Genomic DNA, 16,810 nt, shown 5'->3' on the forward strand with positions numbered 1-16,810 from the left:
CGGAAAATGGGCAAGTCAGGGAAGGAAGATGGGGCTTGTTGATGTCAAAGCAGGGATTTTTATTTTGTTCAATCCTGTTTCCCTGTACCCAGGACAGTGCTTAGCGCATAGTGTGTGCTTGGTAATGTTCCTTGGCTACAGAATACAGTAGAACATAAACGGAGACGTCCCCAGGCGACCGCTAAGGCAGAACCGGCACTCCCTGGTGGTGTCTGTGCTGGGAGGGAGGTTTTCCTGTCTGAAGCCGTAAGATGAGACGTGCTGCCAAGAGAAAAAGCCTAGAGAAGAAAGGGATGAAACTGAAGGGAGAACTTTGGGAATCATGACATTTAGGACTAGAAAGGAGGACCGGAATCCAGGGAAAGGGGGCATTTGAGGAAGCATCAGATGCTGCAAGTGGGCGAGGGGCGTTGGGACGGCTCAGAGGGCATCTGGTGGCGCAGCTCATGTCACTGGGCCTCCCCAGGGTAGCCGGGCGAGGCCAGCAAGCGCCTCTCGCCTGGAGAACAGGAGGCTGCGTAGCCGACGGGGAGGCTGGGCCAGGGGCGGTTCTGGTTTCTGTTTGGTTTTGGGGGGTTCATAAATGCGATTTAGTCCTGTAGCAAAGTGAGCAAGGTGAAGGGGAGAGGCCGGAGGCGCATGAGGAAGGAGGGAAAAGATGGTTGGCATCAAGGAGGTGGATAAAGGGCTGCCCTCCCGGGACGGGGCCCCTGCGAGGGCCGGAGGGGTGAGTGAACGCTATCGTGGTGATGGTGAGGGCCTTAGCGACCACCACCTTCAGGCCTAGAGCCGAGGGGAGGAGCCTCCCCTAGGGCCGGCGGGGGCGGGCAGGTGAGCCGGGCAGGTGCGCAGGCGAGCGCGGCGGGCTGGGCGGGCCGAGGCCACACCCTGAAACTACCTGCGCGGGCCGGGCCGGAGTGTGAGAGCGGAGCTGCAGCCGGAGAAAGAGGAAGAGGGAGAGAGAGCGCGCCAGAGCGAGGGCACTGCCGCCGGTCGGGCGCTCTGGGCCTGCCCGGAACCCCGCCGCCTGCGCCCCGCGCCCCGCGCCCCGCGCCCTGCGGGCCATGGGAGCCGGCCGCCGGCAGGGACGACGCCTCTGAGACCCGCGATCGGCCTCGGGGACCATGGGGAGCGATCGGGCCCGCAAGGGCGGAGGGGGCCCGAAGGACTTCGGCGCGGGACTCAAGTACAGCTCGCGGCACGAGGTGAGCGCGGGCCGGGGACCCGGGGCGCTGGGAAGCTCCGCCCGCCCGACCCTGCAGCGCGGCGCTGGGCTCGGCCGGCTCCCCTGGCGTGTCCGTCGGTGGCCGAGCTCTGGGCGCACAGGTGGAATTTCCTGTTCAGCGGGTGCCGGGCCGCGGGCGGGCGGGGCTGGCCGGACCTTTGGTACCGGACCGGCTGCGCCCCGTCAGAGGGAGGCGGGAAGCCCCTGGGCCTTCCCGCGCCCTCGGTCCTTTCCCGGAGTTGAAAAAAGGGGCTCCGTCTCGGCCCCTCCATGACTCTCGCGCTGTTAGTGAACATCCGGAAGAAACCAGGGGCTCGGAGTGGGGTTATTTGGGAGGAAGTGAAATTTCAGGAGGGTTTGGAGTCTCAGCCATCCTTGGCCTCTGCAGAAAGTTTCTTTTGTCTCTCGCCTTCCCCGTCAAAAGGCGCTTTGGGACCTCGCAGAGGACAACTGGGAGGCCGGGGCTTTGGCTGCCATAGGGGCTGGAGCTAAGAACTCCAGAGTTGGGCTTGCCTGGGCTTCTCGAGAGGGGATGGAGCCCTTTGGGAAGGCGGCTGTATGGGAAGGGATTTGGGAACACATACATGCCTTTAGCCTTTTGCAAAGTACCGAAACAGGAAGCTCTTCTTTGGCAGAAAGAACAATGAAAGACCTATTGAAAGATCTCAAAATGATTACATGTTCCTGTATGGAGTTGGGGATGGGTCGCTAGTAACTTCATTGACCGACCCACCTAGGTGGTAGTGCCCGGGCGGGACCAGCAGCCAGGTCTCTACCCTCTCTGTCCAACGCAGACCCCCAGGTTTCCTGGAAGGCCAGGCCATACCAGGTCAGGGCGGCGCTGAGAGGCAGGGGCTGTTTGGCAGAGAGTTTTGCTCCTCTGCAAATGATGGCCTCCCTGCCCTGCCAACCCTCACTTTCTCCCCTCCTCCTGGGTGCCCCTGGGCTCCATAGCCTCTGCCGTTGCTCCCTGAGTCAGGCCTGATTTTGGTGCTGTCTCAGATCAATTCCTTTTGTCCGAGCACCATCCCGACCCAGGGAGCTTGCAGAAAATCAAACGCTGGGGCTTTGGAGGCTGCCTGCACCACAGACAGGACCTGGGGCTGGGCTCTGCTATTTTCTCCACTTTTCACCCTCAACAAGGAGGAAAGCTTCCAGTGGACCTGAAGGCTTGGGCCCTTCCCCTGGCTGTGCCTGTGCCCTGCTGTGAGGCAGATTCACCTTCTCTTCCTTGCTGTAATTGCTGTGTTTGTGTCCTTGCTAATTGCCTACTTGGGGCTCTAGACTCCCTGCCTCTTCAGCAGAGATCCTGCTGTTTGGAATTTGTTATTTCGGGGCAGTCCGGTGCCCCCACCCCAAGTTTGTTCTTCCTGACTTCCCTTTCTAGGACTCTCCTGCCCACACGGGGAAAGCAGGGTCTTCTTCCTGGTCGTGTGGTCCAGCCACCTCTCTGAGCCATCTCACCACCCGACAAGTGGCCAGGCTGGCGCTCACCTTCCACTCACCCCCAGGATCCCACATTCAGCAGACTTGTCTTGCCCTGGCTTTAGTTTCCCCCGTCCCTGCTCATTTCCTCCTCCTCTGCGAAGCTCATTTGCTCTCTGCGCCCTTGGGCTGTTCCTTCTCCCTCTGCCATTTTCCTTCTCATGGCTTGCTCTTTGTCTTTTCTCCTGCCGAGCTTTATTGAACTAACTCAATACCTAGTCCTGGGTCAGGCATGGGTGAAGGGAAGGCTCTCAGAGACCAGTAAGATGTGGTTGTTTCCTTTAAAGAACATCCAGTCTTGAGAGCAAAACTAAGAGACGAATGCCAAAGTTAGCTGCGAGGCGGAGTGTCCAGAGGAAGTTGGCCAAAGCTCATTTCCATGTCTTGCAGATTCCTCCCATCCCTGGCTCATTTCCATGTCTTGCAGATTCCTCCCATCCCTGGCCTCACCAGAAATCCCAGTCCCTGGGATCACCTTGTAGTGTGTGTTTGCAGCTAGAATCTCCATCCCTGGTCGGGAGGTGTGGCTGCTGCCCCTGGGTTTACTATCTGGGTCAGCAGAGCCTGGCCCACAGGGTACTGTTGTTTCTGGGTTCCTTGTCCCCAGTTGCATCCATCCCTGCACCCTTGTTTGGTGGTATTTGTATCTGGCTGTCCCCTTCTCAAGGCTGGTTGCGCCGCCCCTGCCCCACCCCTGCTGCTCCCATCAAGTGTTCTGCATGGCCTTCAGAGTCCTGATGCATGTTACTGCATCTGGGGATGGTGTGAGCCCTGCCTGCGAGCAAGCAGGGAAAGAGATGCCACTTCTTATGGCCATTGACGAGAACCAGGAAGCCTGCCTTCCTGAGGGTCTTGATTCCTGTTGAGTATTTGATGGTGAATATGAAGCTGCCTTGACATCTACTGGTTCCTTCTCAGATCACGATTGCCCTAGGTAAGACTCAGAATCCCTTAGGCATCCAGAGACCAAGGTTGGAAAAATCGGATGTTGTGTGGCCAAAATCAGATGTCTAGGGGCTATGGTGTAAAACTCTTGCTATTTAGAGAGTCACCTGCTTGTTAATTGGTCAACCATTCAGGCATTCATTCACATAACAATATCTGCTAGGTAACCCACTGACTGAACCTGTGCCAGGTGCTGGGAAATAGCAGTGAGGAAGACCCTAGACTCACAGCCCCTGTCCTTGGGACCACTCAAGGTAGTGTGGGATACAGGGAACTAAATTCTGACTCATGAGTACTAGCTTCTGGATACGCACTGGGTGAGCACATGGCATCTCTCTAACCCAGGCTGGAAGGACCAGGTCAGCAAATTGGGGCTGCAGGCATCTGTGATGTGGTGGCAGGAGGTAACGTGCAGCGAAGACCCGGGGCCGCCTTGTCTAGCCACGTGATCTCAGAGATGTTACCCAATATCTCTAAGCCTTGGTTTCTGTGGCTATAAAATGGGGATGACATATATGTTCCAGGTTTGTTGAAAGGATTAAGAGGGATACTTTACATGAAAGCCCTTTGTAGGTTGCAGTGTGGTGTTCAAATGATGCAGCTTGAGTTTTTGAGTTGAAAGGGACTTGAGACAAGCAAGAAGATAATATAGTATCAGTAGGACGCCTGTCGAGAGGCTGAGAACCCAGGTTGTCAGTGGGGCCCTGACCTCGCAGAGGAGCCATGCTGCCCTGCCAAACACGTGGAAGTGCTCCAAGGATTCAAGGAACTACTCGCCAGCAAGAGACCTCTTCCTAAGACCTTCTGATTTTCATTCCCCCCCTTTACCCAGCTTCTAGGAGAAAGCTCTTTCTATGAAAAGAAAATGTGTGCCAGCTGCATATCCCTTTCTCCTTCTCATCCCCTGCCCCTCCCACCATAGAAAATTAAACTTTTATTTTGTTTTGTTTTTTAGACATGGGGGTCTTGCTATGTTGCCCAGGCTGGACTCAAACTCTTGGGTCCAGGTGATTGATCCTCCTTGTCTCAGACTTCTAAGTAGTTGGGATTACAGGCATGAGCCACTGTGCCCACATAAAACTTTAGAGAACTGCCTTTTTTGTTCTCTAAAGCATGTGCTGGGCAGGTGTGTGCAGTGGGTGAGGAAGAGGGTTGGGAAGGCAGAAAGCAGCAGGAAGCTAGGATTGTCCCGTAGGTGGGGCTTCAGCTGCTGGAGTAGACCGGAAGTCTGCCTTCTCCGGGGACTTTCTGGACCCTTCCCTCCGCCTTGGTCCTGAGAACACCTGGAAATTCCTCGTTTAGGAGTTGAGAAAACTGAGGAAGAGGAGAAGATGCCCCTAGTTTGGTGGCTGCCTTCGCCTGCTCGCAGTGGAAATGGTCAGAGGGTGGATCTGCTCAGAGCCGACTGCTGGCCTGTTGCCACGTTGTCACGGGCTGCGGAAGGAGAACGAGTCACAGCTCCCTCCCCCTATCTGACCCTCACTCTGCTCCCTGGGAACCAGACTACCGGACTGCCTACTGCTGTGGCCAGTGGCCTCTATCCCTCGGAACACTGTGCCCCTAAAGTTCCCAACGTCTGTTCCTTCTCTGGTCTGTGGTTCTGCCAAGGCTGGTGGCTCATGTCTCTCTTAAAAGAGAAGTTGTCTTTGGAAGAGGAAGGGAAATGTGACAGAGTCCCCTGGGAGCCCAGGTCCTGAAGATGATGTTGCTTCTGATGTTGTGCGATGATTACTAGAGTGTCTAGACTACTAATCATCATGAATACTGATCATCATTAGCATTTATTGAGCATGGCTTGCTGTTTGTCTTTTTTCCTGCCAAGCTTCATTGAACTAACTCTGTACCTAGTCCTGGGTCAGGCATGGCTGAAGGGAAGTAAGATGTGGTCTTACTGGTCTTTGAGACCAAGTATTACCCCTCTCAGAGATAAGTGTTGCTATTATTACTTTTTTTTTTTTTTAGACAGGGTCTCCCTCTGTCACCCCGGCTGGAGTGCGATGGTGCACTCATGGGTCACTGCCACCTTGATCTCCCAGGCTCAAGCAATCCTCCTGCCTCAGCTTCCTCAGTAGCTGGGACTACAGGTGCAGCACGCCTGACTGATTTTTGCATTTTTTGTAGAGGCAGGGTCTTGCTATGTTGCCCAAGCTGGTCTTGAACTCCTGGGCTCAAGTGATCTGCCCATCTCAACCTCCCAAAGTGCTGGGACTACAGGTGTGAGCCACCACACCCAACCTTATTATTATTGTTATTATTATTTTGAGATGAAGTTTCACTCTTGTTGCCCAGGCTGGAGTGCAATGGCATGATCTCGGCTCACCACAACCTCCGCCTCCTGGGTTCAAGCGATTCTCCTGCCTCAGCCTCCTGAGTAGATGGGATTACAGGCATGCGCTACCATGCCCAGCTAATTTTGTATTTTTAGTAGAGATGGGGTTTCTCCATGTTGGTCAGGCTGGTCTCAAACTCCTGACCTCAGGTGATCTGCCCACTTCGGCCTCCCAAAGTGCTGAGATTACAGGCGTGAGCCACCATGCCCAGCCCAGCCTTATTGCTATTACCTTTTTATAGGTGAGGAAAATGGAGCACAGGGAGGCTAAATAACTTGCCTGAGGTCGCAGAGCAAAACAGTGGCGGAATCTGGATTGAAGCCCAGGTAGTCTGGCCCTGTTGTATCGTATGTGGGCTGTGACATGCGAAACAGGGCTGTCAGCCCACAGGGCTCAGGAGGGGATGGAATACTAAAGGTTGAGAATTCATCAGATTTGGGTAAGAAACTGGATTTCTCTCCTCAGGATGTTTCTGAGATGCCTGGGACTAAATTGTAGAAACCATTTGGTAGGATGGGAATAGAAACGTATGGAATTCTCAGAGTTCTTAGCCTGGCCTGGTTGGCAGTGGTGAGAAGTGTGTTTGGGGTTTGCTCAGAGCTCATGGATAGTAGTTGCCCTTTTTGCTTTGTTAAGAATCTTTCCAGAAGCAGCTCCCTGCTAAAAATTCTGTTTCAGATGCTCATATTTTCAGAATTTCCCTATTCTGCCTGGGCTTAGCAATATTTTGGGATTTTCCCCTGAATCCTGTGACAGTCGGCTAACTGATCAAAATCTTGGATCCTTTGACTCTCTTTGGCCCACGTTGGTGATGCTGAGGTGGTGGTGGGGATGATGATGGTGGTGGTGATGTTGAAAGGGTGGAGAAGAATGTGATGACAGTTATTTCTACCTTTCACTAAATATCTGCACTTCAATTCATGACCTCACTTTATCCTCACAACAGCTATGTGGGAAAAAAATGCCCAGTTCACAGATGAGAATACTGAGGCTCAAAGGGTTTGTGTAAAGGCAGTAAGAAGTAGAGCAAGAATTCAAACTTAGATCTGCGCAACTTCAAAGCCTGGGAGCTCACCATGATGCCATTATAAAATTGTATTCCTGAGATGATGGTGAAGGTTGCGTATCCCCAGCAAACTGCTAGAACACGTTATTCACCAGAGAGCTGTGAGCACATAAAAAGGAAGTGGTGATCACCTGGTGCCAGTGCTGGTGTGCTACAAACATCATAGACCAACTTGTCTGGTTTCCCCTTTTGATGAGGTTCCTTAGCTGGTGGACCAGGAGCACAGCTGGAGATGTGATTTCAACAGGCTTTACATAGAGGTAGCTTTATGTATCATACATATGATTAAAAATTATGGTGGAAGTTTTCAAATGAAAACCAATTCACTCACCTCTGCCAACAAATCACTTTTCACGCCTCTTTCCCCTCCTTGCTGTCTATGGTTCAATGTATCTAGTTGGTCGTTGTGCACACACCACTTGTTTCTTGGACAAGGTGTTTTATTGGCCTCCTGTCTGCCGCGTATGGAGCCCTGGGCGCTGGAGGATTGAAGGTCTGGTAGGCTTGTGTCTGACTGAAAGGCTGTGCCTAAGGCGGGGTCTGTTCTTGAATCCATGTCACTTTGGGTGGTGACCTCAGGCTGCTCGTCACCCCTTCCTGGGTTCTGTGCCATTTCTTATTTAGTAACAGCTCAGATGATGACTTGGGGCATTTGCCTATCAGCTCCGCAGATGACACCAGCTGGGAGGGAAAGGCTGATACCTTGTATGACTTGATTATGAGTCAGAGCATCTGGACAGCCTGTCTGATAGGCTGCGCTGGACAGAACGCAACCGTCTGGGTCAGGAGTCAGTGCTTCGCTCACCGAACCACTTCCCTCAACCGTGGAGCAGAAACCACGAGACCCAGAGTTCTGAGTTGACAGCAGGCCCAGGAGAGACCAGGCATGGAAGTGTGACTGCCCAGAGTCGAAGTGTGCTTTCTTCCCCCCATGTTTTTATTTGGTTATACCTTTTAAAGTTATTATTAAAAGGCTAATATATACATATTTAAGAAAAACTTGGCCAACTCAGATAAGTAGTAAGAATTAAAAAATGAGGCCGGGCGCGGTGGTTCAAGCCTGTAATCCCAGCACTTTGGGAGGCCAAGACAGATGGATCACTTGAGGTCAGGAGTTCAAGACTAGCCTGGCCAACATGGTGAAACTCCATCTCCACTAAAAATCCAAAAATTAGCCAGGCATGGTGGTGGGCACCTGTAATCCTAGCTACTCGGGAGACTGAGAGAGGAGAATCACTTGAACCTGGGAGGTGGAGGTTGCAGTGAGCCGAGATTGTGCCATTGCACTCCAGCCTGGGTGACAGAGCGAGACCCAGTTTCAAAAAAAAAATTTTTTTTTTTAATAAAAATGACACAAACACCCCTACAAAGACATTTTAACAATTTGATATTGCTTATGCGTGTTTTCTAAAAAAATTTTTTCCTCATTACCACATTTAGGAAGCTTTTCTTTTTGAAGTCACGCAATATAGAAATGTACAGTGTAAAATGTGAAACTCCTCTGAAATTCCCTCTCCCAGATTTTAGAGCCTCTATAAATAGTTTTGTTTATATTCTCCCACAAGTCTTGTGTGCATGTTCTGCTGTTTGTGTGCACACCTATTCTCCCTCAAATGGAGTCATCACTAATTCCACTCTGCAGTAAAGACATGATTTTATTAATGAACTTATTAAACATTTATTAGATATCGTACCTCATGCTAGATTTGTGGAGCAAGGCAGACCCCCTTCCCTCCCCTATCACAGGAGTCTGGGAGGGAGGTGTTGGAGAGGGATCTCCCAGAATTACTCCAAGGAGATGCCTGAGCTGAGTTTCGAAGGGCAGGAGTGACTATTTGTTTTTTTTTCTGAGATAGGGTCTTGCTCTGTTGCCCAGGCTGGAGTGCAGTGGCGCGATCTTGGCTCACTGTAACCTCTGCCTCCCGGGTTTGAGCAATTCTGCTGCCTCAGCCTTCCAAGTAGCTGGAATTACAGGTGTGCGCCACTGCGCCAGGCTAATTTTTGTATTTTTAGTAGAGATGGGGGCCATCTCTACTAGTAGAGATGGGCCAGCCTGGCCCATATGGTGATCTGCCCTCAAGTGAATCCTGGCCTCAAGTGATCTGCCTGCCTTGGACTCCCAAATTGCTGGGATTACAGGCATGAGCCACCGTGCCCAGCCTATTTTTTTCATTTAACATTCTATCTTAGATAATAGCTTTTCCATGTCATTATCTACTTTTCGAAAAACCATTTTTGATTGCCTTATAAGCTTTCATCAAGGGAACATATCATTCTTTCCGTCTTCTTATTTTAATCGTTTTATTGTTTGGGTGTGTTACTTCAATGCATCGTTGGACAATTCATAGAAAAAGAGCAAACAGAATGACGAAGGTAATTGGCAAGCAGACCCTGTGGAGGCCACACTAGTCAGACCTCTTGTGGGTTATGCTGGTGAATTCTGGAAACGGTGTCTTCAAGGGAAGATGACTAAGGGTGAGATTGAACCAGATGGCCAGGGTTTAGGAAACATTTTGTTTGAATGATCAGAGGAGTTGAGCATGTTTAGCCAGAGGAGGTGCAGACTGAGAGAGCACACGAGCACTGATGTAGAGCTTCCACTGCAGCGTCTCCTGAGTGGGGAAACTAGGCTGGTTCTGTTGCAGTGCTAATTAGTGCAGAGGTGATAGCGGTGCTGATCACACTTGGTGGAAGGAAGAGCTTCCTAATACTGGTACTAAGGAAAATGCTATTTCTTCCAAAAGGATGGTCCTGCGGGGATGAGAGGTGGGTGACATGACCTGTAGAATATGTCCCAGCTCTGAGAATCCAATTTCAAGGGTAGATCCAGCAGTTCTCCCCTCGCTTGTATCCTATTCCCCCAGGACAGAGTCTGGTTCTAATAGAGGACACAGACCTCCTGGTGCCCTCCCCTGGGGGGGGGGACCCCTGTTTGCATAGTTGGTCCTTTCCCCAAAACAGGTGCTCAGATTTGTAGCCGTGGAAGAGTGTTTTAGATCCTAACCAGTTCTAGAGGCTGCAGGAGGGCTTGGGTTTTTCCCACTAGCTTCTGCAGATCCCTGGGTCCACCAAGTCAGAAACAGACGGTGGCACCTCCATGCCATGAAATATGACTCAGCACTGAAAAGGAACAAGCTGATGGATGCAACGACTTGAAGGACCTCCAGGGAATTTTGTGCAGTTAAAAAAAAGCCAACAGTCCCATACATACCACATTATTTATTTATATAACATATTGGTTTTTTTTTTTTTTTTTTGAGAGAGTCTTGCTCTGTCCCAGGCTGGAGTGCAGTGGTGTGATCTGGGCTCACTGCAACCTCCGCCTCCTGGGTTCAAGCGATTCTCCTGCCTCAGCCTCCCGAGTAGCTGGGATTACAGGTGCGTGCCACCACACCTGGCTAATTTTTGTATTTTTAGTAGAGACGGGGTTTCGCCATGTTGGCCAGGCTGGTCTCGAAATCCTGACCTCACGTGATCCACCCGCCTTGGCCTTCCAAAGTGCTGGGATGACAGGCGTGAGCCACCGCGCCCATCCTATATAACATAATTTTTGAAATGACACCATGTTAGCAGTAGAGGACAGATTAGCGATTGTGGAGCTGAAGGGGTTGGGGGCAGGAGGGAGGTGGCTGTGGTTACAGAAAGCCATGGGCATCCTCGTGTTGGAGCTGTTCAAAATGTTGACTGTGATGCTAGAGACAGGCGACTATGCTAGCGATGACATAGATGGAATTTAATACTCAAGTGAGTATCAGTGAAACGGGAAGTCTGAATAAGATCCGCGGATGATACTGCTGTTGTGGTATTATGATATAGTTTTATGAGGTGTGACTACTGGGAGAAACTGGGCAAGCTGTACAAGGATCTCAGTATGATTTCCTACAACTGTATGGGAATCTACAAGTATCTCCATAAAAATGTCAGTAATAAAAGGCACACTAGCTCGTGAAATCAGAATGTGGATTTAATAAAAAGTCAAGAAAATGAATGAAAAGAAGTTACGAGGTGCTGGCTGCACCTCTTGTTTCTCTTGTCAGGTTTTGGGGGATCTGCCTGGTTTTGCTGCTGCAGGCAGATGCTTCTGCTCTGAGTCCGCTGACTTGGGGCAGGAGGAAGGTGGGGCGGCTGGGCCGGGAAGTAGGTCTTTGGCACATAAGGAGAGGGCTGGTGCAAACTTAGTGGGATCGGAGAGGCAGAGATGGAATTTTCCGGCTAGAATTGGCAAAAGAGGTTATGTCCTGGTGTGTGTGTTTTCGGGGCAACACACTGAATTGAGGACCAGGAGAGATCTGGCAAAGTCCAACCTTAAATGGGGCCTGAGGACAGTGGGTGGCCAGGCCAGGTCTGACCCCAGAGAGCCTGGGGGACTGTCAGCAGAGCCCTGAGGTGTGGACTGAGTATTTTCTACCCTTCTTGTTTGAGGGCACTTGGCAACCGGCGGATTATTCCAGCCTGCCCTGGGGAGGCTGCCTAAGTCTGGCTATGGGGAGAGAAGACCTTCCATCAACCCATCAATTAATCAATCAAGTGCTAACTCTGGGCAAGGTCGAGGCTGGAGGGGGAGGGAGAGAAGCAGTAGGAAGAGGAAACCGGGGCACTCTGACCAGCCAGGACTTCCTGGTCCACCCAGCATGGTGCAGGTTGGGGAAGAGGTGAGGCCCCAGGGAGAAAGTACTGTGGCTTGTTGTGGTCCCGGGAGGATTCCTGGCAAGGCTCAGCTTTGGCCTGTGTGCTTGAGGGCAGGCAGGGTTCGGTAGGTGGTAGGGGAGCCCAGCCATTCTGAGCAGGCAGATGGGTCTACCTAGGAACCTCTCGGTTCCTAAAAGGCTTGGGGGCCTTTCTGGCTAGAGCCAACGTCAGAGTTGGGGGAGCCAGTGCCCTTAGACCAATGTTGAAGGAGTGACAACCCATATACAGTGGTGGACACAGCAGGGGCCCGTCTCTTGGGCCCAAGAAGTGGGTTTTGTAGTAGATAGAGTTTTGCAGAGTGTTCCTTTTTTTTTGTTTGTTTGTTTTTGAAATCAACACCGTATTTATTGATTTAGACTACTTTATTGAGGTATGATTGATACACAAAAAGCTGTACCTTTTTGTGACATTAGAGACAGGGGTCTATGATAGCAATGACAGAATGGAACTTAATATTCACATGAGTAGCAGTGAAATGGGAAATCTGAATAAGATCCACGGATGATACCGCTGTTGTGCTTATCACGAATGACGCAAGATAGTGTCAATTAAGACAGCTATTTCAAGCTACTGATGTCCTGCTCTTTTCTCTTGTTTTTTGTTTCTTTTGTTTCTATTTAATATGTACAACCTGATGAGTGTGGACGTATGGAAACACCAGTGATACCATCCCATAAGTTAGGCTGCAAAATACCCATCACCTTCCAAAGTTTCCTCCTGCCCTCTTTATCTATTATTCTATTTATTTATAATAATAATTACTATTTTGTGATAAGAACACTTAATACAAGGTCTCTTATTGAATGTATGGACCACCTTTTGTGTATCCATTCATTCGCTAAGGAGCGCTTAGGTTGTTCCCACATCTTGGCTTCTGTGAACAGTGCTGCAGTGAGCATGGGATGCAGCTCTCTCTTCAGATCCTGGTTTCAATTCCTTCCTTTGGATAAATACTCAGAGGTAGGCTTGGTGGATCTGCAGAGCATGATCTCTCTGGGCTTCAGTTCGCTTTTCTGCAATATTGCGGGGGTCTCGTGAGTGGCAAGGTCAAAGACAACCAGGTCCCTGCACGTTTGTGTCTTTCCACAAGGTCAGACTTTTATTGATGCAATTTCAATCATAAACACCACTAGCCACATGGAGTTCCCAAACAGACAGTTCTCCTTAGTACTTCCTGTTCACTCAGGAGGCAGAGCCTCGGGCACACAGGCTGAAGCCACTCCACAAGTCAGTCGACATTGCAAGTCATACATGATCATATACTTAATCAATATATAAATGTATAGATTAAACATCTCACATCAAAGTAACACTTATCATCAGGAGAAAGGGGTTAGGAAAAAGGGTTAATGAACCAGTCCAGGGAGAGCCACGAAGACAAAGACCCCCTTCCCTGGCCTGGGCAGTCTGTTGGTTTCGTGGGGAAGAGCTTCTGATGTTGGCAGAGCCTTCGCTGGCAGATGCTAGGTGCTAATCACGAGTGACAGCAAGAGAGTGTCAATTAAGACAGCCATTTCAAGCTGCTGAAGTCTTGCTCTTTTCTCTTGTTTTGTTTTTTGTTTCTTTTGGTTGCCTTTTTTTTTTTTTGATACGGGGTCTTGCTCTGTTGCCCAAGCTGGAGTGCAGTGGCGTGATCACAGCTCGCTGCAGCCTTGACATCCCAGGCTCAAGTGATCCTCCCACCTCAGCCCACTGAGTAGCTGTGTCACCATGCTAAGCTAATTTTTAAAAAAAATTTTGTAGAGATGGGGTCTCACTGCATTGCCCAGGCTTGTCTGAAACTCCAGGGCTCAAACAATCCTGCCATCTCAGCCTGCCAAAGTGCTGGGATTCCAGGCATGAGCCACTGTGCCCGGCTGTCCTCTGCAAGCTCCGCCTCCCAGGTTCACGCCATTCTCCTGCCTCAGCCTCCAGAGTAGCTGGGACTACAGGTGCCCGCCACCACACCCAGCTAATTTTTTGTATTTTTAGTAGAGATGGGGTTTCACCATGTTAGCCAGGATGGTCTCGATCTCCTGACCTCATGATCCTCCTGCCTCGGCCTCCCAAAGTGCTGGGATTACAGGCGTAAGCCACCAAGCCCGGCCGTGGCTGTCCTTTTCTTATGGCCACAGAGTCCTCTACTGAGGACAGACAGTGGAGGAGTGTGCTTGTGTATGTCCTTGTCTGGTTGGATGCCATGTTTATTTATTTGCAAAACATCTTGTCCCTGTTGACAAAGTGAAACATAAGATGAGGTCTTTTTCTAAGATGGAGTTATTTATGTCAAGGGTGCTCTGTACAAGCCTCACACATCCGCAATGGGACCCTACAGGAGGGCAAAGAACCAGCTTCAGTGAGGACTGCCTGACACAAGTCTCTTCTTTCCTTTCTGGGGAGCCAGTGCAGGGGAGGGTTTGGCATAACCAGGCGAGTGGTCAGGACTGAGAGCCCTGAGCTGCTGGGGCAAATACTTTTCTCTGTGCCTCAGTTTTCCCCTCTTAAAAGTGGGTTAATAACCACTTATGGCCTTCCAAATAGAACATAGTTAGCTAATTCCTTCTAATGACTGAGGCCTACCTACCGTCTCTCTTTGATTTTAATTTCTCCACTCACTGTTTACCCATCTGCCAAAAGCCAGGCAGTCCCATTCCTCCCTCTGGTTTGGTGGAGCAGCTGGAGTTCAGATTCAAACTTCAAAACAAAATGAAAGGCTGTGCGTGGTGGCTCACTCCTGTAATCCCAGTACTTTGGGAGGCAGAGGCAGGCAGATCACCTGAGGTCAGGAGTCGAGACCAGCCTGGCCAAATGGCGAAATCCTGTCTCTACTAAAAATACAAAAATTAGCCAGGCGTGGTGGCGGGTGCCTGTAGTCCCAGCTACTCGGGAGGCTGAGGCAGGAGAATCGCTAGAACCTGGGAGGTGGAGGTTGTGGTGAGCTAAGATGGTGCCACTGCACTCCAGACTGCACGACAGAGCGAGACTCTGTCTCAAAAAAAAAAAAAAAAAAAAAAATCAAACACCCCCCCGCCACAAAAAAAATGAAAGACCTTAACAGCACAAGTCTACTGTGTGGGCCTTAGTGGGGAGCGACCTGGCAGGTCTTTCCAGGAGCCCAGGAGCCAATCCTTGGCTGGCCCACATTTACCCGCCCTTGTCACTCTGTCCCGACCCACGGCTCCAGGAGGGCTCCGCTGCTGTCCCGCTTCTCTGCAGCCCCTCTGTCTACTCTCTGTGGGAGAGAGAAGAAGGCCAGCCAGGGTGTCCCTACCCACTTGCACCCATGGGTGGTTTACCCCACAAGACCAGAGAGTGCTGGCCAGGTCGCAGCATGCTCTGGGCCTCAGCTTACACATCAAGCTTCTGGTAGTTTCCAAAAACATTTTTTAAAACAGTGAAAACCTTGTTTCAAATACTTTTTTTGCAGAGCCGGAAAATAATGAAACAATTGGCTTGAAGCAGGAGCAGGACACAGAGGGTCTCTGGATCATTCCTTAAGACAAGTTAGGGATTCAAAACCAGACAGACCCACAGCAGCAGGAGGAGAGAGTCTGCCCACAGGCTGCAGCCCCAGGAGCTGCTCTTCCACCTCTGAGGTCTCCCAAGGGATTGTCCCATCCCTCCTCCCGGGGGCCCACAGCCAGATGAGGGGGGCGGTGACCACAGCAAATACACTCATTATTTTTGGACATCTTTGTGCCATGTAGGTGTTTTCAATAAATATCACGTCTAATTCTTACAGCAGCTAGGCTTCATTTTCAGATAAAAAAGGGTTAAGAGAGGATAATTTATCAAAAACCCAGATAGCTGAAAGTGCGGCAGAGCTGAATTTTGAACCCAAATCTGTCTGACTCCAAATCCAGTGTTGCTTTCCTGGGCCCTCTGCTGCTTCTCCTGGGGGGTGGGGTGTGTGGGTGTGGGGTGGGGGTGGGGGTGGAAGTTATTACCAACTACCCGTATAGAACCACCCTTGACGTAAGTAACTCATCTTAGAAAAAGACTTCATCTTACATTTCATAGGGCACTTTGCCAACAAGGACAAGGTGTTTTGCTGATACATTTAAAGACTGCATCCAAACAGACAAGCATACTCCTCCACTGTAGTCCTCACCAGAGGACTCTGTGGCCATAAAAAGAGCAGGACTTTGGCAGTTCACCCTCTGCTATCACTGGTGATAAGCACCCAACATCCACTGCCAAAGGCTCTGCCCATGTTACAGACTCTTCCCTGAAAGACTGATGAACCAGCCAGCCTAGCCCAGCCCAGATTTTTTTTTGTCTTTGTGGCTCTCCCTGGACTGGTTCATTAACCCTTTTTCCTATCCCCTTTCTCTTGGTATGTTTTTCAGGTTTTGCCATAAATGTTACCTTATGGGTTCCTGATAATTATAAGTCTAGTATATCTTGCATGGCTCTGCATGCCAAGAGAGCAATCATGTAGGAGAACTGCAGGTTAGGTGGTGCTCCTAACAGAAGTGTTCTCTGAATTTCATTTATGATTGGAATTTCAAGCGGAATGGCAAATTCATTATATCTATCACATGCCATCCCTAAGATAGCTGATTTTTTTGGATTCGTTTGGCCTTGTGTTAGATTTTTTTAAGTCCGTCTCCAGATTTTGCTGGGTCTAAATATGGGTGGACAGATCTCCAGGCTGATGTGATCCAGTCCCAGAGGGCTAGAACATATCTTGACTGATTGGTGTTTTTTTTTGTTTGTTTGTTTGTTTTTTGAGATGGAATATCACTGTTTTCTTTTGTCTTTTCTTTTCCTCTCTCTCTTTCTCTCTCTCTCTCTTTTTGTTTTTGAGATGGAGTTTTGTTCTTGTTGCCCAGGCTGGAGTGCAATGGCACAATCTTGGCTCATCGCAACCTCCGCCTCCCAGGTTCAAGTGATTCTTCTACCTCAGCCTCCCGAGTAGCTGGGATTACAGGCGTGTGCCACCACACCCGCCTAATTTTTTGTATTTTTAGTAGAGACAGGGTTTCTCCATGTTGGTCAGGCTAGTTTCGAACTCCTGACCGCAGGTGATCTGCCCACCTCGGCCTCCCAAAGTGCTGGTGGGATTACAGGCATGAGCCACCACACCTG

At 50.3% G+C, this 16,810-nt stretch overlaps 1 protein-coding gene across 2 annotated transcripts in view; it reads left to right on the forward strand.

Annotated features, from left to right (window-relative positions):
* The first annotated feature begins 913 nt into the window (after window positions 1–913).
* Window positions 914–16,810, forward strand: part of ST14 (ST14 transmembrane serine protease matriptase) — a 50,866-nt gene continuing 34,969 nt past the window's right edge. For both annotated transcript variants that reach the window (XM_054440489.2, XM_054440490.2), the window contains exon 1: window positions 914–1,205. In XM_054440489.2, the coding sequence (XP_054296464.2) occupies window positions 1,125–1,205 (81 nt within the window). In that variant the 5' untranslated portion in view covers window positions 914–1,124. The remainder of the gene's footprint in view (window positions 1,206–16,810) is intronic.

The sequence above is a fragment of the Pongo pygmaeus genome, chromosome 9 (assembly GCF_028885625.2).
Source record: "Pongo pygmaeus isolate AG05252 chromosome 9, NHGRI_mPonPyg2-v2.0_pri, whole genome shotgun sequence".
NCBI lineage: Eukaryota > Metazoa > Chordata > Mammalia > Primates > Hominidae > Pongo > Pongo pygmaeus.